Source organism: Pipra filicauda, unplaced genomic scaffold (genome assembly GCF_003945595.2).
Source record: "Pipra filicauda isolate LSUMZ 115617 unplaced genomic scaffold, ASM394559v2 scaffold185_size1782982_pilon, whole genome shotgun sequence".
Taxonomy (NCBI): Eukaryota; Metazoa; Chordata; class Aves; order Passeriformes; family Pipridae; genus Pipra; species Pipra filicauda.
The window spans coordinates 732,057-753,875 of NW_024104293.1; the positions used below are offsets into that span (position 1 = coordinate 732,057).

The 21,819-nt window shown below is 47.5% G+C and overlaps 2 protein-coding genes across 3 annotated transcripts in view; one reads left to right on the forward strand and one right to left on the reverse strand.

The window, feature by feature from the left end:
- The window catches only part of RGL1 (ral guanine nucleotide dissociation stimulator like 1), a 54,190-nt gene extending 41,750 nt beyond the window's left edge, over positions 1-12,440 (forward strand). For both annotated transcript variants that reach the window (XM_027723474.2, XM_039380121.1), the window contains 11 exons: positions 229-332; positions 1,356-1,440; positions 3,327-3,416; positions 4,568-4,654; positions 4,885-4,917; positions 5,719-5,840; positions 6,151-6,240; positions 7,468-7,651; positions 8,352-8,759; positions 10,453-10,567; positions 11,108-12,440. In XM_027723474.2, coding sequence (XP_027579275.1) covers positions 229-332; positions 1,356-1,440; positions 3,327-3,416; positions 4,568-4,654; positions 4,885-4,917; positions 5,719-5,840; positions 6,151-6,240; positions 7,468-7,651; positions 8,352-8,759; positions 10,453-10,567; positions 11,108-11,205 — 1,416 coding nt within the window. In that variant the 3' untranslated portion in view covers positions 11,206-12,440. The remainder of the gene's footprint in view (positions 1-228; positions 333-1,355; positions 1,441-3,326; positions 3,417-4,567; positions 4,655-4,884; positions 4,918-5,718; positions 5,841-6,150; positions 6,241-7,467; positions 7,652-8,351; positions 8,760-10,452; positions 10,568-11,107) is intronic.
- A 2,176-nt stretch (positions 12,441-14,616) lies between these two features.
- COLGALT2 (collagen beta(1-O)galactosyltransferase 2) overlaps positions 14,617-21,819 on the reverse strand; it is a 46,825-nt gene continuing 39,622 nt past the window's right edge. The window contains exons 6-12 of the mRNA XM_027723475.2: positions 21,652-21,771; positions 21,140-21,216; positions 19,372-19,478; positions 17,987-18,119; positions 17,355-17,482; positions 16,619-16,825; positions 14,617-16,216 (exon numbers count right to left, since the gene is read on the reverse strand). Coding sequence (XP_027579276.1) covers positions 15,940-16,216; positions 16,619-16,825; positions 17,355-17,482; positions 17,987-18,119; positions 19,372-19,478; positions 21,140-21,216; positions 21,652-21,771 — 1,049 coding nt within the window. The 3' untranslated portion in view covers positions 14,617-15,939. The remainder of the gene's footprint in view (positions 16,217-16,618; positions 16,826-17,354; positions 17,483-17,986; positions 18,120-19,371; positions 19,479-21,139; positions 21,217-21,651; positions 21,772-21,819) is intronic.

The following is a 21,819-nucleotide window of genomic DNA, read 5'->3' on the forward strand; positions in this document are numbered from 1 at the left end:
AGAACTGGAAGCACAAATACAGGGCAGTGAGGAAAATAAGATATAAATGCCAAAGCCTATAAAGTGTTTGGTAGGTAGAGGGAGGAGTGATATTTTTGATGCTCAGTATTTGCACAGCTGCCTGCTCAGCAGTGGGAACCTGTCACAGGCGTGACACTGGTCAGAGCTCTAAGGTCTCTGTAATGCTGCCATTTAATGCTCCTGTGTCTCTAACTGCTCCTTTCACAGGAATGTAGGATCCTGAAGAACTTTTCCTCCTTGAGGGCCATCATTTCAGCACTGCAGTCCAACTCCATCTATCGGCTGAAGACGACCTGGATGTGTGTTTCAAAGTAAGGCTCCCCCTCAGCTCCTGAGGGCACAAAGCTCAGTGCTCCTGCTTCTCATCCTCTTGCTGTTCTGCTTCTTCAGGGACATCACTTCTGTTGGAAGAACCTCCTGTTCCTGGGAGGCTCAGACCCCTGCTGTGAGCTCCTCTTTCATCCCCAAGGGCAATCCCTACTGGATTCTGTCCTTTTTAGCATACTGGATCTTCCACAACCTCTTTTGAAAAACTGTGGCACTGGCTAGTCCCCCAGCTCGTGCACACCATTCCCAGGTCACCATGATCTTTCCATGTTGTCCTGTTTCCCATGAAGTTTGAGGAGGTCCAGCTTGCTACAGGCCCTCACTAATCTAGTCCTGATATTTCCATAAAATATATCCTCAAACTACAAAATCTAGTATTGAAGATAATATTTCTTCCAGGGGAACACCTTTTTGTATTAATAATTCTTTACCTGGCATATTTACTGATTGCCTCACAGACACCAGAAGTCTCTGTGTAGAAAAGATGGTGTTCTGCTCATTCAGTTTGGGAAAAACAGATCTCTTTGCCTTTGATAAATTAAAGATCGTTCTACCAGGCAGTATCCTTCTGTATTTTCCCTACACAGAGGTGGGATGTGCCTTCTGCTTCCCCATACCATCTAGTATTGGGCAAGAGAAAACTCTTCCCACACTTAAACGCTTCCAGCTTTCCAGAGAGCATGGAACAGGGCAAAAATTAAGTACTTGGGTTACCTCTCAGCAATTCTTCTGTTCCTTTTTATCCCTTTAACCTGTTCTTACGCCAGTCTCACACTTTGCAGTTTAGTTGAAAACCCTGCTCGGGGTCTGTGTGGCCTGACTTGACTGGGAGCAGCAGAAGATCCCAGGAAGGCTCCCAGTAGATGTGCAGCATCTCACTGGATGCATTCTGATGGCATCACCTTTTATAAGCCCAACTGTTAATGATTCATGAGAAAACAATGGAAACCTGATCTGATTTTGAGTGCTTACTAATGACCTGAATGATTTAATCTTTTCCTGTTTAGGGACATCCTGCTGATGTATGAAGAGCTGTCTGAGATCTTCTCAGACCATGACAATTATCTGACAAGTAGAGAGCTGCTAATGAAGGTGAGAATTAGTGTGGGGCTTGTGATCTCAATTAAATCCGAGGTTAACCCTTTTTGTAACCAGCTGCCAAAGCTCATGTCTCCCTCAGTGACCAAATGTGGTGCTTCAGGGAGGTAAAACCTGGGCTTTTTGCTGGGCTGAGAGCTGATTTCTGTGTTCCTGGAAGAACTTGCTCTAGTATTAGCCCGTGGCACTTGGATGCCCACAAAGAGCAGGCTGCAGCAGCGTGGATCCGAGGGGACAGCAGGTCTTGCAGCCCTTCAGCCCACTGGGTTGCACCACTGTAGTGCTTTTGAGTTCATGGGAACAATTGCACTCAGCTTCAGCTGAGGAATTAATCCTAGATGTTTATCTGACTATCCCATACCTTTCTTAGAACTAGAAGGACAGGGCTGGGAATTCTGAAGGAACAGGCTTCCTGCTCTGTGTGTGGCCAGATGGACAACAAAGCAGGCTCTGTCTGGAACAGTTTGACTTGTGCACTGCCCTGGGCGAACCCCAACAAGCTCAGGAGCCTGAAAGGGGTGAGGAAGAAAGCAGGGAAAGGTTATATTCTGCAGGAACTAAGGAATGTTTGTGGCAGGGTTTTTTCTGTTTACATAAAAAAAGTTCCTATAAACTGGGTAACCAGTTTACTCCTTGGCAGTTCTGTCCAGTCAGTCTGGCATTTCTCCCTCACCCCTCTTGCCTTGGGATCTGGAACACTGTGTTTTGCTCAGGAATGGTGGGTGAACACCTTCAAACCTGTCGGTCTGTTTTGTTTATCATCCATTTATCAATATCTGTAGGTAATTTTTAAAGCAGGTGAGACAATAATAAGCATAAAGGGGAAAATGTGTGTTCAAAACAGCCTATTTAACTAAATATTAGAAGACAAAACAACTCAATCTGAGCCCAGACCTCTGGCTCCCAGCAAATCACTCTCTCCAGCTTCCTTAAGTAGATTTGCAAAACATTCTGAAAGCAGTGAGTGAAAAATTCCACAGAATAGCTAGAACCTCTCCCCTACTTTTCATTTTGGGCGGTTTGGAGGATTATTATCCACTGAATCCTCAAAGTCTTTGTTTTATTTCACTATAAATAGCCTCTCTAGGGAAACTGTGTTTGACCTTGCCTATCCAGCCTGCAAAACCAAGCGTAGAGCAGACAAAATGCCCTAGGAAGCAGGTTGGCTGGCACAGAGAGGGAGCAGTGTTCTCTCCTTCTGAACAGACATCCATAATGACTCGTGTCGCATCTATCCAACCACTGGAGAAAACCAGCAGTGACTCCAACATCCCCCGCACATCCAGGGAAATAAAGGTTAAAGATCTATTGTGAAACAGCTCATCCATTCCTAGGAAAGCTGGAGCTGTGGGGATGGAAACCTCTTCCTTTCGTTTCCTGCGCGGTTTTGGATTAGTCAATAAGCCGCAGTCGCTGGTTCTCTGTGTTGGTGTTCCAGCAGAAGAAAAACAGCAAAGCATTACATAAGATGGAGATGTTTACTTGCAGCAGGCCTGATTAGGGAATTAAACACAAATCCTGAGGGTCAAGAGTGTTGGGATAGAGTTCAGGGAAGCATCTGGACACCTGAAGTATGTCTAAGCTTCTCTGATTTAAACTCTCAGGAGATTTGCAGCAGCACTTAGCTTTGGCCAGAGTAGAGCTGTTTTACAGAAAAATTCCCGTATAGTCCTCTTGTGGGATTTTATCCAAAATTCCCAGTTTGTGTCCAAGTCCCAGAAAATCAACATGATTTTACACATATGTACCTGAAAAGCAAATAATTTTGCTAGCCCAGCTTGTCTGGTTAAACATATTTGCAGTTATTTTACACAGGTGTAGTTTCCAGCTTACCACTTGGATCCTCCATTAATTGCCTTTAATCCCTTTTTACCTCACAGGAAGCAACATCCAAATTTGCGAATCTGGACAGCAGCGAGAAAGAAAATCAGAAAAAGTCACAGAAGCGACTGCAACTTCAAAAAAATAAGGTGTGTTTGGGGTTTTTCCTCCCCTTTTTGGTAACATGATTAACTCTAACTGGTGTAATTAATTCTTAATTCTGTAAGAAGCAAAAGCTAGAAAGGTCTTTACCAGAGTGAGTGTGCAGGTGATTGATGGACATGAACTTGTGTCAGTCATTTTCAGCAGTCTTGTATCTGTCCTACAAGAAAGAATTCCATTATCTACTCCTTTAGAGAGAAACATGGGAAAGCCATACAATTTCCATGTAGTAAAACACATGCTGTAAATGCTGTAGTACTTGTGATAAGGAAAATTAGCTCTGGCCAGAGCAGAAGTCTCATTTACTTCTAAACAAGGTCACGAAACTTCTGACATACCAGCTTGAGAATTGCACAGGGCTTTTACAGAGATTGCTTTGTAAAATGTGTCTGGGTTCCAGTCTGCTGGTGAAAATGGCTTTTGTCTCAAAGTTGGCAAAGATTTAAAAGGACAGGGGGAGAGAAATCTGGGATAGGGAGGCCAAACTGCTGAATATGATTTTTGTCTATCTGTTTGTTTGACTGGAAAAAATACAGCTCCTTCTGGATGGTAGAAACAAGTGTTTCCTTCACAAGTGTAGAGCCAGCCTGAACTCTGCAAGTGCTGGCAGTCTAGAAGTTTAAAATGTGAATAATTACCATTAAAGTGCAGTGGATGGCTGGGGAAGACGGTCACTTCTTAGAGGGAAAAGTCTGTGCCTTGACTTGACTGTTACATAGCGTAACACATGAATTAAAAACCTACTGGAACGAAGCAGAAATGGCTCACACAGGCTGGCCAGGACCATTCCCCAGCTCTTCCTCTTGGAGTAGGTGACTGAGGCACTCTGTCCCTGGTCCTCAGTGCTTCTTCCACAAGCAGGGTTTCCTGGGGACCCACTGTTGGAAATTAATGGTGGCAATACTGCAATACAAACCCACCTGGCAATATCTGTGAGAGCATCCTGCTCTCAATGGAATTTGATTTAAATTCTAGATTAGATAATGAGAATGATGTAATGAAAGAAAACATAATTACAAGACTGCTGTTTGGTTAAGCAGATTACTTTTATTTCATTTTCTTACACAGGGGTGTTCTAGAATTCTAATTATTATCATTTTTCAGTTAATTAATCCAACATTGCTCTGATCACTTGCAGGGAGTGATGCAAGGCACAGTCCCTTACCTTGGCACCTTCCTCACTGATCTCATCATGCTTGACACAGCCCTTCAGGACTATGTCGAGGTAATTTGGGGCACTTTTTTTGAATCCTAAATATCCTGCCTGCCTTCCCAGCACTGTGTCTATTTTGGTATCTTCTGCTGGGTTCTTGTGCAGCTCTTACAAATCTGTTTTCAAATCAAAAAGGAAGCAATATGCAGTGTTACTAACAAGAGTCTTGTGTGACTTTGAATGCAGTTGTCTCAAGGGACAGGCTTAACTCTTCTCTGACCCCTTCTCTTTCCTTCCAACAGGGTGGCCTGATCAACTTTGAGAAGAGACGAAGGGTAAGTGGAATGCTCTGTGATTTTTGGTTTATTAACACCCTCTTTTAGAGCATTCTCTTGGCAAGGCCATTTGTCTTTAGCAGCTGTTTTATGTGCCTGAGCAATTTTAATGCAAGTCCATGAGGGAAGAACAGACCCCTGCAATGCTCGTGCTCTGAGCCTTTGCCTGACTGCGTCTGTCCTATGACCTGGTGGCAGGAGACCTTTGCTTTCCAGAAGATAGTAAATATCTTCCTTCTGCTGCAATAAACTGTTTGTAGGTAAAAGGCTGCAGAGCACAAACCACAGGACTGAGAAATAAATGCTGTCACTCTTTCCATTCAGCCAGATCCTTGTTGGTCAGAGATAAGTAATGCTCTGTAGGAGTAAAGGTTACTTGGGTCTAAATGAAGTTGTGCCAAATCCTGGGGCCTGAAAGCAGACTTGGATTTGGCTGTGATGGAGCCATTTCCTGCCCTAACCTGCTCTATAACCTGCTCTAAACAATTAGGAGTTATTTTGGCAAAGTGTGTATACAAGTGGAGTTACAGAAGAGCAGCACTCTCTGGTCACGCATATTAAGGGTAGCATTTTATGTTCCTCTGGAACAAGTATGAGTGCACATTATGGATGCTGAGGAAAAAAACCCACCTCTGTTATTTGGAAAAACTGGTTCTTGAAATAGTCACTCAACTGAAACTGAACTTCAGGTCAAACTCTGTCCTGGATCTGTTGTTGCATATGTTTAGTGTATGAATGAGTTTGTTTGGTTTTATCTTGTTTTCTAATTCTAAATTTTTATTTGATTATTTCTTTTCTTAGGAATTTGAAGTCATTGCCCAAATTAAGCTCTTACAATCTTCATGCAACAGCTATTGCTTGATGCCAGACCAAAAATTCATCCATTGGTTCAGGAGCCAGCGGCATTTAACCGAGGAGGAGAGGTAGGTTCTCATTCCAGCTGGCAAAGCAGATGTTCTTACCTCACGCACACCTACAGGCAGGTTATTGCAGCCTGCAGCTCTCCTCTTAACAGGAACTCACACGTACTAAAGAGCACTGGTTTTAAAAACTATTATACAGCGGTGAAATGTCCCTTTCACCCTGGTAAAATGTAGGCAGAGCAACATGCCTCTTTGTGGGGCTGCAACATTCTGTGAGGGGTTTCTGAATTTCTTGCCTATTGCTACTTTGAGATGTATAACTCATAGTATTGTCTGTAAAAAAATTAACCCAGTGGCCTCTGTCCTGCAGTTACAAACTGTCACGGGAGGTGGAAGCAGCTGCTGATACTAACATCCTATCTCCAAAATCCCAGAAAAGCATGGTGAAGAGGATCAGCACGTGAGTACGATGGGGCAGAGGAGGTTTGGGGTGGGAATATGGACCCTAATAACTCAAAACAAGCGGTGCTCATTTCATCAGCTGCAGAACCTGGCTGTGGATCCAGATCCCTGTGTTGCTTTAAGGAGAAATGCATCCTTGTGTCTGAAGCTGTCCCTTTCTGTTGTTAGAAGCAGTCACGGGGGTTATTAATGATAAAAGAGTTTAGAAACAAAGAACCCTTCCTAAGGTGTCGGAAAAAGGAACAGTTTTAGTGCTGGATTAAATCCAGTACCTATTGTGTAATGACTTCCCTGAATGCAGCAGCAAAACAGAGGAAATGAGGAAAAAGTCTGGACTATTATTAGTCTAAATTGCTATAGACATGCAAAGATTCCTTGCAGGATTTTAATATGAAAATTCAGGTTAGTAAAAAGGCATTTGATAGTAGAAACAATCTGCCTTGATGCTGGAGAAGGAAAAAATCATGGGGACGTGGTCCAGTTTGATGGAATATCACAAAGATTTAAACAGGAGGTGGGTAGAGAACAGGGACATGAAGGTAAGCAGACAGGAAACAAGAGACTAACAGGAATAAAGCAGAGCTCAAAGACTGAAGTCAAAATATTGGCACTCTGTGCTTTGCAAATGAATACTGTAGAAAAGCAGTGAGTGACACCTCTCTAAACTGTATTAAATCACTAATTGCATCCTGACGTGGCATCTAATGCACCCTGCTTCTCCCCTTTGTGTATTGTAGCAGTTTGTTTTCTTTGACACTCCTTTCAATTCACTTGACCTGCATTTAGGACTGAGTTTCGGAGAGGGAGAGCCTTTAATTTACCCTTTCTCGTGTACACCTCCAGCCTCTTAAGAGGGAAACTGGTATCTGTGGCACCTTGACTGAGGGCAGGAATTGGCAGCAGGGTGACTTTGCCCCTTTTGAAGCTCTTTTTCCGAGCAGGTGAGCCTGAAAATTTTAACAGACCAAAGGGGAATCTCATGATAGTGGGGCATGAGCTCCAATTTTGGCGTTGCAGCTGGGTCAGGAAGGTATTGTTATTTGGTGTGTTAACAAACTCTCTGGACAAACTGTATAAACAACAGGGAGGAAATGAAAACAATAGGCCACTCCAGATAGGAAAACAAAACAACATGTAAGAGTTCTGAAGCAAGTGACAAGCTTTGCTCTGTTCTGCTCTCACTTACTGGCTTTTATGCCCTTTTTTTTTCTTCCCCCCATACCAGACTTTTTCTGGGCACTGATGTGATCACCCCACCCAAAGAGCAACCCCCAAAGAGCTCTCCCCTAGGAGGGAGCTCTGGGGAAAGCACGGATTCGGCCAGTGTTTCATCGTGTGAGTTTAATCACTCCGAAAGCGAGGATGTCTGCGTGACTCCCATCTCCAGTCCTGAGGACCCTCTGAAAAAGGTACAGCTGGGGCCTCGGTGCCACCATGAGCAGCTGGGAGAGGCTCTGCATGCTGCAGCCCCGTGACCCTTGCCCAAGGCTCTTGGTCTTGACTAGAGCGTTGCTTTCAGTGTGAATGGAGAGCCTAGAGATAAATGTGTAAAAATGGAAGTGATCCAGTCAGGTTCTTGCACAATCCCTTCTGTGTTGCCTCTTCCAGTGGTTTTGATCCTACCAGGAAGCTTTTGAGCAAAGCAGATGGAGAGAAAGGCAAACCCTGAGCATCAGGGGAAGGAAGGGGGCAGTTTCAAGAAGAATGGCAAAGAGGGAAGGGTGTGTTATTTCCACTCGTGTGAAGGGTCCCAGCTGGAGCAGGGGTGCCTGTGACTCCCTCTGTTCCGTCCCAGTTCCTGGCTGCTTGCCCACAGCCTGATGCTGTTCCTTGGATCTGCTGCCACCTCCTGGGCTGCTCTTACTGCGAGCCCAGACCAGTGCCCAGTGCCCAGCACACCCAGTGGGACATAAATTGTCATTAAAATGGTGGAATCAATCAAGTTCAGCTTTTCTGGAGGCAAGGAATCCCACTGCCAGACTGCTGGGTAGCATGTGTGTGACTGAGGTTATGTCTGTGCCTGCTGCTTTCTCCTGTTCTTCCTGCAGAACGACACAGGCAGACAGACAAAACACCCTCTTTGTGACAGTGCTTTTCTTTGTCGTGTAGATCCCTGGATACCCCTTATCCTCCTGTTCTCCTGACTCTTCCACGAGCACACCTTCCTCGGGGGTGTCACCTTTACCCTCATTCCCTACTTTGCTGCCCTCCAGTGATGACAAGAGCTCTGTTGGCTCCGACAAGGGCTATGACTCCGACAAGGGCTCCATCGGCTCCGACAAGGGCTCTGGCTCCAACAAGTGCTCCATCTTTGACAAGGGCTCAGGCTCTGACAAGTGCTCCATCTTCGACAAGGCTTCTGGCTCTGACAGTGGCCCTGTCTCTGACAGGAGCTCTGGCTCCACGACATGCAGCACTTCCAAAGTGCTCCCTGTTTACAACCGGCAGAACGGAGGCGCCTGCATCATCCGAGTCAGCATGGATGGCACCAACGACAGCGTCTACAAGAGCATCCTGGTGAGGGGCACAGAGCTGGCAGTGACTGACCTTCTCAGCCAGGGTGACTGAAACAATCACTGCAGTCATGAGGGTTATTAATGACAAAAGAGATTAGAAACAAACAACCCTTTCCCAGGTGTTGGGAAAAGGAACAGTTTTAGTGCTGGATTATAAATTAAGTATCTATTGTGTAATGACTTCCCTGACTGCAAAAGCAAAACAGAGGAAATGAGGATAAAGTCTGGACTGTTATTAGTCTAAATTGTTATAGACGTGCAAAAATTCCTTGCAGGATATTAATATGAAAATTAAGGTTAGCAAAAAGGCATTTTATAGTGGAAGCAATCTTCCTTCATGCTGGAGAAGGATGTGGCCCAATTTGGTGGAATACCACAAAGATTCAAACAGGAGGCAGGTAGAGAACAGGGACATGCAGCTAGACATGGGAAACAAGAGACTAGCAGGAATTCAGGGAGGGCTGCATGGAATAAAGCAGAGCTCAAAGACCGAAGTCAAAATATCCGCACTCTGAAGTGTTTTGCAAATGAATACTGTAGAAAAGCAGTGAGTGACATCTCTCTAAACCGCATTAAATCATTAACTGCTTGCTGACATAGCATCTAATGCACCCTTCTTTTGAGACCACTTCACTGAGCTGACTCATCGAACCTGGCTGGAAAGGGAAAATGACAAATGTTACCATTCAGAATATGTGGAGCAGGGTAGGAATGAGAGGTTTGAAAAAAAACAGCAGCCAGTCTGGAAATCAAAGTTTGTGTTTTATCCAAAAGCTCCAAGGGAAGCACTGTGATCATGTGCAGGCCTTGCTGCTTCTGCCCTCCTGCTGCACCAGCTGCTTTTCCTCCAGCTCAAAATTGGTGTGCAGATTTTGACATAAGATGCCACATGCCAAGTTTTCCCTGGAGAAGCTTTCCCAAAGGGCTGGTTTCTGGCAACAGGGAGCTGTAGGGGAGAAAGCTGACAACCCTTTAATTCTGCAGCCTCTCTGTGTGGTGGTGGTTGCCAGAGCAGCATTCATTTCCCTCTCTGCTGGTTCCATGGAGGGATCCTGGCAGTGTCGGGCCAGTGCTGGGCTGTGAGCACCCTCAGGGCCTGCCTGGGGGAACACACACACAGCAGGGTAGTGCTTAGCACCTTTAGCTACCTTCTGATTTTAATGGTGGGACCTCCCCAAATGTTACAAGCTGTTTCCTGAGGGCCTGGCAAATTTGGCTTCTGGTGAGACGGCAGAAGGCTCTGGAGGGAGCCCTGTGTCTGCTCCGGATGCACAGCACTTCCACAGCAGACAGCAAACCCAGCTACCAGGCCAAAAATCTCTGCAGGATGTCAATGGGAGTGCTTAGCACAGGAGTCTGCAAACAGCAGATGGGGCAGCTGTTTCTGTGGGCTTTTGTGGCTTGTGAGAGTGATGTCCCACCTCTCCAAGCTTTGCTCAAGAGAGCAGACACTCTGATATACTGCTGTCTCATCTAGTGCTGTATCTGTCATCTTGAGCTAAAAAGCCACCACTTCCCAGTGTCATAAACACCAGATTTTAATATCTGTCAGCACCTATCACTCTGTTACTGACCCATTATGGTTTTTTCAGTTCTGTGACATCTTTTCCAAAACCAAACAGGTTTTTGCTAATTCCGAAATCATTACTCTCGTGAGTAAGCAGAATCTCTCATTGCAACTCTTACCTTTCCAGATAACTAACCAAGACAGAATTCCTGATGTCACTCAGAGAGCCTTGCTGAAGCACAACCTGGAGCCTGATGCAGTGGAAGATTACGAACTTGTGCAGGTCATCTCTGAGGACAAAGGTAGGGAAGCCAAACTCTGCTGCTGCCTGAAAAGTTCTGTTGGATCTCAAAGGAAAGAGTAAAATGTGAAGCACTAGAAATGCCATGAACAGGTCCCAGCTGGCAATGAGAACAACCCCCTGGATGCTCAGGGATGACTTCTCATGGCCTGTCAGCACATCCCACTTCCCACGGGCAGAGCCAGCTCCTGGGCTGCCAGGCCAACCTTCCCGTGGGCACTGCGGCTGCAGGGCAAGCGTGGGGCCTGGGTGGGGGGGTTCTGCCTCCTTGGGACCAGAGCATGCAGATCCCTTGAATCACTGGCTTCCCACACAGCCTCCTCTGGGAGAGGCTGCCAGGGCCTCCGCCAGCCTTGACACCGCCCGGGCTTGGCCTCCATCTCCTGCCCTGCTCCCCCTTCCCTTTGGGAGAGCTGCTGGGGGCAGCTCCCGATGCCACTCTGGCCAAACAGGGAAAGCCCCCCACGCTCCGTTGTTCCCTGCTCCCTGTCCTTTCCCAGCTTTCCTTCGTGCTGACGCTGCTCTGGGCCCCGTTTTGCAGAGCTGGTGTTCCCACGGGATGCCAACGTGTTCTATGGCATGAACAGCCACGTGAACTTCGACTTCATCCTGCGGAAGAAAGCTGAGCTGGTTGGCTGAGACTTCACCTTTGCTGCCGTCCAGTGTTAGGGGTGGATGTGTCAGTGTTACCTGTTGAAAACGTGCAATTGGAGGACTGGGCAGCCCCGGGGCAAGAGGCTGCCACCTTTGTCTTAAGGGACACCCCACGAGCCAACTCTCTTTGTGAGAAAACAGTCTCCTTCGTGCCAGTATTACACAGAAGATCATCTGAATTTATTTTTACACAGCTGAAGAAAGTTCTGAGTGCACGTCTGCCTGAACCAGCTGAAGGCTTTTTGCACTTGTTCTGCACCAGAGAATTACCTGTTTTGGATCTGGTTTCCAAAGAACTTTAAAATGAATGAACTGCACTTGCCTTTGGATGATCGTCATGAATTGTTCGTGAACGGGACAAACACACACTACTTGTGTTGGATTGAGGTCTTAATGCCATGACAGGGTGGTCTGCCTTGGACTTTAACCCAGGGAACAGAACTCAATGCCTTTCTTGTGTGATGGATGTACCTCCTCCTCATGTGCAATTACTCTTCATGAGCAGAACTTTTAAATTTTTTAAAAGCCATAAGTGAGACGCTGGATTGTAAACAGCCCTTATTTGAGATACATTAAATAGATACAGTGTTTCTGTTTCTGTAGATAGCATTGTGCAAATTTAGGAGTTAGTTATTATCCAAATAGATAACTTAGCACTGTTAAGGATCATTAGTTAAAATAAGAGTTTTATCCATGCCTGGGCCTTTCCCCCCCCCCCAGTTCTGTCGCACTAATTTTCAAAACTGGGCTCAGGTTCCATAAGTTTTACACTACATTTGGATTTATCACTTCTGTTTACAAGTAGGTAAAACAGATCTATTGTAGGTCCAACAGGCCTGTTGTACATCCAAGAGACCTATCGTAGGTCCTAGTCTGAACAGTTTATGAATTCCAGTTGTATCTTGGTTTAGAGGGTGGTAGAGGGAGGGGGTTGTTACTGAGCCTTAACCTTCGCCCAAATTTAGGGCAAGACTAGAAGTTAAGTTTTCTCTGCATTTTGGTTCAGTGTCAGTGTCTGTACAGAGCAGTTTCCCATGTACATACAGCATAGTTCCTAATGTATATAGTACTGTTCACTCAGAGGTTGTATGTCTGTGTTAAGCTGAGAAGTGAATGTTCTGGATTTTAAAATTATACTCTCCAAATGTTTATATATAAGAGGTTTTTAATTGCTTACCTGTAATCTTTATATGATAAGTATATAAATTGTTTTTCATTAATATTTGCCTGGAGTCAGTTGATTTTCTTTTATTATTGCATGTCAGTTGTGGGGCTTTTTACACCTCATAGCACTTCCCTCACTGTCATTCTCTTCAGCTTCTTCGCTTTTTCTGTTTTAACTTCTAAACAGCAAAGCCAAATCCATTGAGAGCACAACAGCACTCTTCCATCCTGAGCAAGTTTGAGCTGGCTTCCTGCCAAAATCTCCAATGCTCAGTGAAAGTCTTTCCCCTGCTTCCCCCTTTAGGCAAAGGAAAAAAAACTATAGAAACTGAGAGAAACCAAAATCAACTAAATTATATATACAATTTGAATATATTGTACACATGATAGGGAGCTCCCGAGGGGCAAAAAAGGGAAAAGGGAAGGGGAAACAGGGATAAAAACCAAAACCAAATACCCTCCAAATATACCCGTTAACAGAGAGCTAGCGGATAAGTACAAAAAAACCGGATTAAATAGTTCCCTGAAGGGGGCAGCAGAACTGCGTGAGGCAGCAGCCAACTCCTCCACGCCTGCCGGAGGGACCCGAGATGAGGGCAGGGCTGAGCAGCAGGCCCTGGCCTGCACAAGCAAAGCCCCTCTACAGAGACCTGTCACCTTCAGCCACCGAAGAGAGAAGAGCCAACTCTCTTGTCTGTGCCTTTTAAATGTCATGTTATGGAAAGGGATGATATCGAATACTTCCTTAGATTCCTGACCCTGTTGCTAATGAACGCCTAAAAAATCCAAAAAACCAACCCACTACACACCCTTAAGCCAAAGCAAAGACAGAGCTGTTGGGTCCAAGCAGTCTTATTGCAATTAATAATTTTTAGGGCCTGTCACCACAACCTTTCATGTGAAGAAGCTGCCAGAAGGCTGGTTCAAAGCTGGTGCTGCTCATCAGCTTTGAAGCCCTTTAGATGAGTCAAAAACCCACAAAGTTAAGTAAGTACATGGAAACTGGAAAAATACCAGAACAATCCACAAGTGTTTCAACTGGCTCCTACTTTTCCAAAACACGGTTATTTCTGAGTAGGGCAAAGCCTGGCCAGCACCTGCCAAGGAACTGAAAACACAGACAGGGAACAGCACTTGTCACAAGGGTAGAACCACTGGCATCCCCCAGGCCTTGCATATGTCAATAAATAATTTTTGTATGTATAAACACACAAGGTAAAGGAATGATCAACAACACTGAGGCCTTGTCTGCTCTGAAACAGGCATAGTCATTTAATTCATGTATTCTTCATTTGTTCCCTTCCCTGAAAGCACCATCAACCCCCTGAACCACCCGCTTCCTGAGTCAACTAAAAGGAAAAAAAACCACAAAAAACCCAAGCTAAAAAAACCAGCCCTGTTGTAAAGTTGTTCTTCGTAAACTGCTACTGCTCTGCTTAAGGAAATCAGACCTTTTCTACCTTTTATTATTTGAATGAGGTTAAAAAAAAAAGGGAGGGTGGAGGGCATGAGAGGGCTCCAATTGCTTGTATTTTTTAAAAAAATCTATGCTTTGTTTCCTAGTGGGGAGCACCTTGTGCTGACACAGGGAAATCCCATGGCGGGGGAAGGAAGGAAGGAGGCCCCTCGTAGACACAGAGGTGGGTCTATCACAGAACAACAAGCACATGAGGGTGGAAGAGAGGTGGCTCTTGTATCCACAGCAACACCTGCCAACATGCTGGATGCTCACCTGGTCATGGAAATCCTGCTGCAGGCCACACCAAGCATCCAGCCAACACCTCTGGGGTTTCCAGTGTCCTTGAAACAGGCCAGACTTGAGCTGGGACAGTGAGACCTGTGGAGGAATCAACAGGGATAGTGAAGAAGGAACCCCACCCAGGCTGTGCACGGGGCCCTCAGGGCACCTCCATACTCACCAGTCCTGTGGGCACCTGCTCCCAGCTGGACAGCAGAAGGAACACGGCTTCCAGGTGGGAGCTGCAGAACAGGCACATTTATACCCCCGGTGACTCCAGGGGAGAGTGACACAGCTTAGAATCCCTTTGAGGGCCTTCAATAAACCTTAACATTTAACACTCAAGGCCAGGTTGGACAAGGCTCTGAGCAACCTGGTCTAGTGGAAGGTGTCCCTGCCCATGGCAAGGGGTTGGACTGGGTGACTCTTAAAGGTCCCTTCCATCCCAAACCACTCCTTGATTCTCTCACTCAATGAAGAACACACACAGCTGCTCATCTTGCACCAGGTTCTATGTATTATCAGACCGGCTGACAGGTAATAACATGTCTTCTTTAGCAGAAAGCACAACACTGATCAGTAATTATTAAAAACAAACACAAATTAAAAACAAAACCCCAGCCACACATACTCAATGCACAGATCTGCCAGCAGGTGAGTCCCTAGATGGCAATTCCAGGAGGGAACCCTCCCACTGCCCAGCAGCTCGGGGTCTGTGCCAGCTGCTCTAAGCAGGGTAGTCCGTGATCACCTGGCCTCTGAGAAAGGTTTTTTTTAAAAAAATAAACACCGTACCCTGCTGGCATGTGAGCCAACAGCAAGTACATCAGAACTCACCCGAAAAACAGACAAGTTTGCTCCTCACATGAAAAAGTATCCAGGCAAGTTGCCTTTCTGTCCTGTAACACACAATTCTATTGGGCTGTCGAGACAGTAACATTGCTGTAGGTTGTTTCAGTTTAATAAGGAGAGTTTGTAACCTATCTTTTTAGGTTTTAAGTTTCCCAAAACTCCAACACTTGCTTTTATGGCCTAATTAAACAGGCCTGCAAAGAGGTTGTGGGGATTTGCTTTCCTGAAGGAATAAACTGAGGCAGGGGGTAAAGCAGGACATGACACCGACTAACTCCCCCTGTGTTCCCTTCAGGGAGACAAATAAAACCAACCACCTGCACTCCATGATTTTAGACATGCCAAGACATCCCTTCTGGACTGGGAGGCCTTTTTAGATGGGATGTAGCAAGATTAGAAATGAGCTGGGGGAAGCCAGCACTGACTGTGATGGGGGAGGACGACAGAGGAGCGCTGCTCCCCTGCACTGAACATTTTTGGGAAACACCTCGATTCTGACAGAAATCCCTTTGGAAAACAAATCCAAATCCCCCAAACGCTCAGCAGAGAGGGTGGTAAAAGCCTACAGACCTACAAGGAGTGAGGCAGCAGCCCAGGTACAGCCATCCCAAAAGGCATTAACACTTGTACACCTCTATATATTAATCTTTATAAATACAGTGTTCTACACGAGGAACTGAAGAAAGATGTCATTCCAGGCTGGTATTTTGTTTTGTTTTTTAGCAAAAGCTTTCCAAGGGCTTTTGTTCAGCTCTCTGCCAGTCTGGAACACTTGTTCTTTTTCCTCCTTCATCCTCCACCCTGTCCTCAATGGCCCGGGCAGGCATCTGGTCTGACTGCTGCACTCGGCCATTGGAAGCAGTGGGAAAGGAGACCACATGAAGAGCTGCTCTACAACTTTCAAGGGTGAAAAGCAAAAGTGTGAGGCAGGTTCAGCTGTCACAGAGTTCCTGGGAAGCGGGCAGTCATAGCTCATCCCTGGATGACGGCGCGTTGAGAGACGACTGGGAAGGCAGGGCATCCTTGTTCTGGGCGTCGCTGTGGATCTGGCCCTGCTGCCGGGATTTCCAGGAGTGTGTTCTGTCCCAGTCCGTTGACACGGTCTCGTTGTCCCAGATGGTGGAGGTCTCTGTGTCGCTGAGGTAGCCTGGCTGCCCCGTGTAGTGGGTGGGGTAAACAAGCAGGGGTTCTGCCGAAAAGGCTTTCAAGTCTCTGGGCTCATAGTACTCCATGTACTTAGTGCTGCAGGGGGGAGAAATGCCATCAGAAACAGAGTGGATCTTCACTGGCACTAGGCTTGGGAGACAGGTCAATCCACTGAGCAGGGGGTCCCAGGGAGTGGGGGTAGCTGCTGGGGTACAGCCTGGCTCTCTACAGCCAGAACCACATGCCTTACAACCACACAGCTGTACAAGCAAACCCCGTTCCCACAGACAGCCAAGCCCCTCAGAACCAGCCCGTAACCCCCGCCCCAGGCAGGGACACCCCTCACTGTCACTGTCACCTTCGTCGATCTACGTGGGGAGGGTGCAACCAACAAGCACAAGGAGCCCCCACTAAGTAGGCCACCAACATGATCCAGCTCAAGACCAGCCAGCAGGTCCCAGCTCGTGTCCCCCTGAGCCATGGAGGCGTCCGACTTACACAGGGTGCTTGTTGTACATGACTGGCAGAAATTCGTCCACGGGCAGCATCTTGCCGAAGGGCTCAGCTCCGATGAGCTTCTGAGCCCCATGGAAAGAGATTGCATAGCCCAGGGTCCAGTAGGAGTAATCAGCTTCCACCAGGTTCCTGACATTGGGAACAGCTTTCTCAGGCTCCTGCACCTGCATCCTTTTCCGGCCAATGTAGCTTAAAGGGTGAAAAGATTGAAGAGATTGTGATCAAAGTGAGTTCGCAGCAACCAGGATCACAAGACTGTGTCAGCCAGGGCAGGGCAAAGGGTCAATCCAAGAAGCAATCCCTGACTTGGCTCACAGATTTCTGTCCTGCACCTCTCCCAGACATCCAAGTCTTAACCCCGTGGGTGGTACCGCTGTGAAAGGCTCCATAAGGAGCCTCAGCTCCATAAGGAACTAAGACGACACGGTCCAAGGCTCAGGACTGAGCTGTGCCAGTTCCTCTGTCACAGCAGCATCTCCTATGCTGCTGAGATCAGCCAATGCTGCCCACAAAGGGCAGTGACGGTGCCCACTGGGCATCCAGCACCAGCCTGCCCCAGAAGGCAGATCTGCCCCGATGGGAAGAGCCACTGAAGTGTCTGCCACTGTCCCCTGCACTCCAGCATCAACCTGCAGCTCCCCTCTGCCATGATCCAGCAGTGCTGCCCACCCCCCCACATGCCCAGGAGCTCCCAGATGGCTGAGGACCAGGAACTTACATAAGCTCCCAGTCTAGCTGGGCTTGTTCAATGTCATCCATCAGCTTCGTGAGCTTCCTCTTAAACTGGTGCTCAAAGCGCACATCATCCTCAATGACGAGTGTCTTCTCCAGTCCTCTGTTCACCACCTGAGACAGGGGGGTTCACAAATGAGCACGGTGGCCCACATGGGCAGCCTGAAGCTGATGGGGTCACCCTAACCTGGTATGGACACCTTCCACTAGCCCAAGTTGCTCCAAGCCCCGTCCAACCTGGCCTTGGACACTTCCAGGGATCCAGGGGCAGCCACAGCTTTTCTGGGCAACCTGTGCCAGGGCCTCCCCACCCTCCCAGCCAAGAATTCCTTCCCAGTATCCCATCTAACCCTGCCCTCTGGCAGTGGGAAGCCATTCCCCCTTGTCCTGTCACTCCAGGTCCCTCTCTAGCTCTCTTGGAGCCCCTCTAGGTAGCAGAAAGGGAAAAGGGAGATGTGAAAGCTGAATGCTGTGTTGAAGAAAACCCCTGTAACCCAAGAAAATCAGTTCCATCCTACACTTCCAGAAAACTGTACTGGATTTCATGCTCTGCCCCAGGACTGGCTGTGCACTCACAGCACCTTCCTGCAGGAATGCCAAGGCACCCAAACTCCATACCTCCTTCCAGATGTAATAGTGGCTGAGGAAGCAGCCGATCTCTCCTCTGGTCAGTGGCCTGGAGGAATACGGGTCCCGGTACCCCGGGAGCATTTCGATGCTGAGAGCTTTGAGCTGACTCGTGTTCAGTGCTCTGGGAAAGACAGAGTATCTATCACCATTTCAGAAACACAAGCCAATTCAAGCCAGACACAGGCACAACACAGGGAATGCTGCTCACGTTCAGGAAAAAGCCACACCTCAAGAAATTCCTCCACTTGTTTTGCTCAAAAACACGGAGGAAAATAACTTCTAAATCAAGCTGATAAATCATATCCTTAACTCTGCCAAAGACTTCTCGTGAGACCACCAATTTTCCTTAACTATGCCAAGTACTTCTTGTGGGACCATCAGCACGTCAGGTGCTTGGCTTCAATTATTTTCCTTCGATTATTTAGCCTAAGTTTATTTTCCTTGGCTAAGATTATTTTCCCATCCTTGAAGGGATCCCAAGTCTCCAAGACCACCAGATGGCATGTGGGCTCCTGTCTCTCCGAGGCCTTTTTGCAACTCATAGACCCAAAATTTCGGCAGACCTTGATTTTTCATTATAAAATGATCTTAACATACCTTAGAATCATGAATCATTTAGGTTGGAAAAACCCTCTAAGATCAAGTCCAACCATTAACCCAGCACTGCCAACCCCACCATAAACCATGTCCCCAAATGCCACATCTACAGATTTTTTGAACACTTCAGGGATGGGGACTCCACCACTGTCCTGGGCAGCCTGTGTCAGGGCTCAACAAGCCTTTCTGGGAAGAAATTTTTCCCAGTATCAAACCTAAACCTTCCCTGGCACAACTTGAGGCCGTTCCCTCTCCTCCTGTCCCTTGTTCCCTGGGAGCAGAGCCCGACCCCCCCCCGGCTCCCCCCTCCTGTCAGGGAGCTGCAGAGCCAGAAGGTCCCCCCTGAGCCTCCTTTTCTCCAGGCTGAGCCCCTCCAGCTGCTCCTCATCAGAGTTGTGCTCCAAACCTTAGAGTAAGCTTGGGAAGGGCTGGGTCAGGGCTAATGGTAGCACAGCAGCTCTGTAGCCCTGGGATGGACAATGTTCTCAGGAGATAACTGCACAATTCACAGAAATCAGCACAATTTTAACCTGATTTTCACCTTAGTCTGAACCCCACTGTCCTGGTTCTCTCATAGAGACTGACTAATTGCAAAAGAAGAAAGAAACAGAGCAAAACTGCCCCAAACAGCTGTCAGGGGGATAAAAGGGGTGTTCACCTCCCCCTCAGCCCACGCTGCCCCACCAGAAGGAGGTCAGGGCATCCAAGGAGATGCTATGAAGCAGTTAAGCACATCCCACTCATTGAAAATGTCATCAACCCCAATCAAAACTCACTTTCCATCCACAGCCTCCACTATCTTGACTGTAATCTCCTGCTCGTAGAGAGTCCGCAGCATCCGATCCCGCCTGTCCTTCCGGCGCTTCAGGTTGATCATGAAAATCTGGGTAAGAAGAGAAAGACATCAGCCTCCCTGCTGGGGAGGGAGGGAGAAGAGAAGTCTTGATCCACTCTTCTCCAGCAGCCCCTCTGGAAAAGCAGGTCTTGTGAAAATAACAGGTGTTTTTTCATTCCAGTCAAAAAATTGGGAGTTGGTTTTGAGTTGAAAGCCTAGAGGCTCGTTCTCTTCCTAAACAACTACTTTTGATGGATGTTCACGGGGGAAACTTGCTCTTTGAGGGTGAATAGAAGGGAGGGAAGACCAGTTACAGCCAAGTCTATAATTTCCAAAGATGCACGATGTTTAGGTTTATATTAAACACAGAGTAACGCAGCCACCTGCAGCCTCAGTCCCACAGGAACACTGACCCACAGTGCTGCCACTGCCTGGACTGAGGACTATCAGCAGGGCCACCATCCCAGTACGAGGTCACGGTAAAGAGGGGATTTTTGTAATTACTTCAGGCACTGAGAAGCTGCTGCTGAGAGCCAAGGCTGGGAACAGAGATGTCTGGGCAGGGCTCCATCCAAGCCTCAAAAAGACTCTGGAGGGCTGAGGACTGAAGCCCTCGTTGCAGGTAAACCTCAGAGGCTCAAGGATACTTTTCAGTCCCAGAAAGACAAGTACAAGTGCAGTGTTGTAGCCCGAGGAGCAAAACCTCATCCCAGTAAGAAGCGGAACAAATTCCAGCTCAGGACAAATGCAAAAATAATAAATTGGATAAATAAAGTGAAGCCACAAAGGAAAACATGGAAAAAACCTGGACCAGCTGTGCCCTAAACACAGATGCTCAAACACACACAGCCGGGTCGGGTTTGGCTTCACGAGTCACACAAACAGATGGAGCAGAACACAGCAAGAAGACAAAGGCTCCCCTGATCCCCACAGCTCCCTCGGCCACAGAGCCAGGGCCTCCCTGGCAGCTGCACACACAGGGGCTGCTGGCTCTGGGAATAACACAGACAGCAGTTCATTAAAGCATGGCAGATCCCTCTCCCCCCTTCTCCCCCTGCATGGTTTGCTCCCCTCCTGAGGGTACCCAGGGTGAGCCTGCAGCCCCCAGGGTGAGCCTGCAGCCCTCAGCTGCCCCGGGCTCTCCAGTGTCTCTCTCAGCTGAGAGAAATCCTTCCCTCCTGCCACTGGAAAGCAGGAGAGCTTTCCCAAAAGACCAGTTTCTGTCACAGCTGGAAGGATGACCAAACTGCTCTGTGGAGTCACATGTAGGAGACAGCACAAGAACTGGGGAATTAAATAACCTGTTTTTCAGCCTCACTTCTGCCATCTCCTCCTGGTTGGATTAAAACACAGAATCACAGAATGGTTTGGGTTGGGAGGGACCTTGAAGACCATCTAGACCCCAAACAGGGGTCTTGTTGCAGGTACCAAGTGCCCACAGATGGCCTCCTTTCTCCACAGCAAACATCAGACCACTCCCTGAGCCCTTTCCCTTCTGCTGCCCTGAGCTCAGCAGTTCTTCCCATATACAGATGGCTATTTTTTCTCTTTGCAAAAGGTTTCAACCCAAAAGATGAGTAAACAGGTAACTATGCAAAAAGATAATATACTCCAAGGGAAACAGCTGGGAGCTCAGCTACAGGGAGAACCCAGGTCCTCCAAGTGATGAGTGGGAAGACAAGACAATAAACAGCAAACAGGGTCCTTACTTCATCAAATCCCATCTTGTCAGGGTGCTTTGGAGGAACAGAGATGTACTGAGAGGGTTCGACAGGAGGGCGATCGACTGAAAGAGAGCAGAGACCCCAAACATCACCCCCATGTACATCCTGCATCAACGTTTCCATCACAGACCCCGGGGAGTTGGGATGAGGAGTCAGTGCAGGATGGGTACAGCAGGGAGCAGCCACACTGCAAAGCCAGAGCCAGCAGCCATGTGCCAGACAGACAACACGGTCCTGCAGCACCTCTTCCACATGAAAGATGCATTTTCACATTTGATATGGGGAAGTTGAGGGATTTTGTGTATGGGGCTGACCTGATCAAGAAGTGCTTACATTCCTATGTAGAAAAGAGGTGGAAAATGGAAAACTGCATATCAAAACAGCATGAGAGCAGTCAGATCAGGATGCAGACGGCCAAGGGAATGAGAGCTGGGCCAGTGGCAGGAGAGCTCTGCAGACGTGGAGGGATCCATCGTGGCAAGGGCACAGCAACTTACTCATGGCCTCGATCAGCGTGTGCACAAAGTTCTCAGCTTCTTCCGGCAGCGACTGGTGTGGTTTCAGGGGCATGGGAAGGAACCCGTAGTGTTCACGGTTGCAGATGAACATCTGTATTCCTGAGGATCACAGAAAAGCAGAAACCAGAATCAGGTCTGTTACCAGCA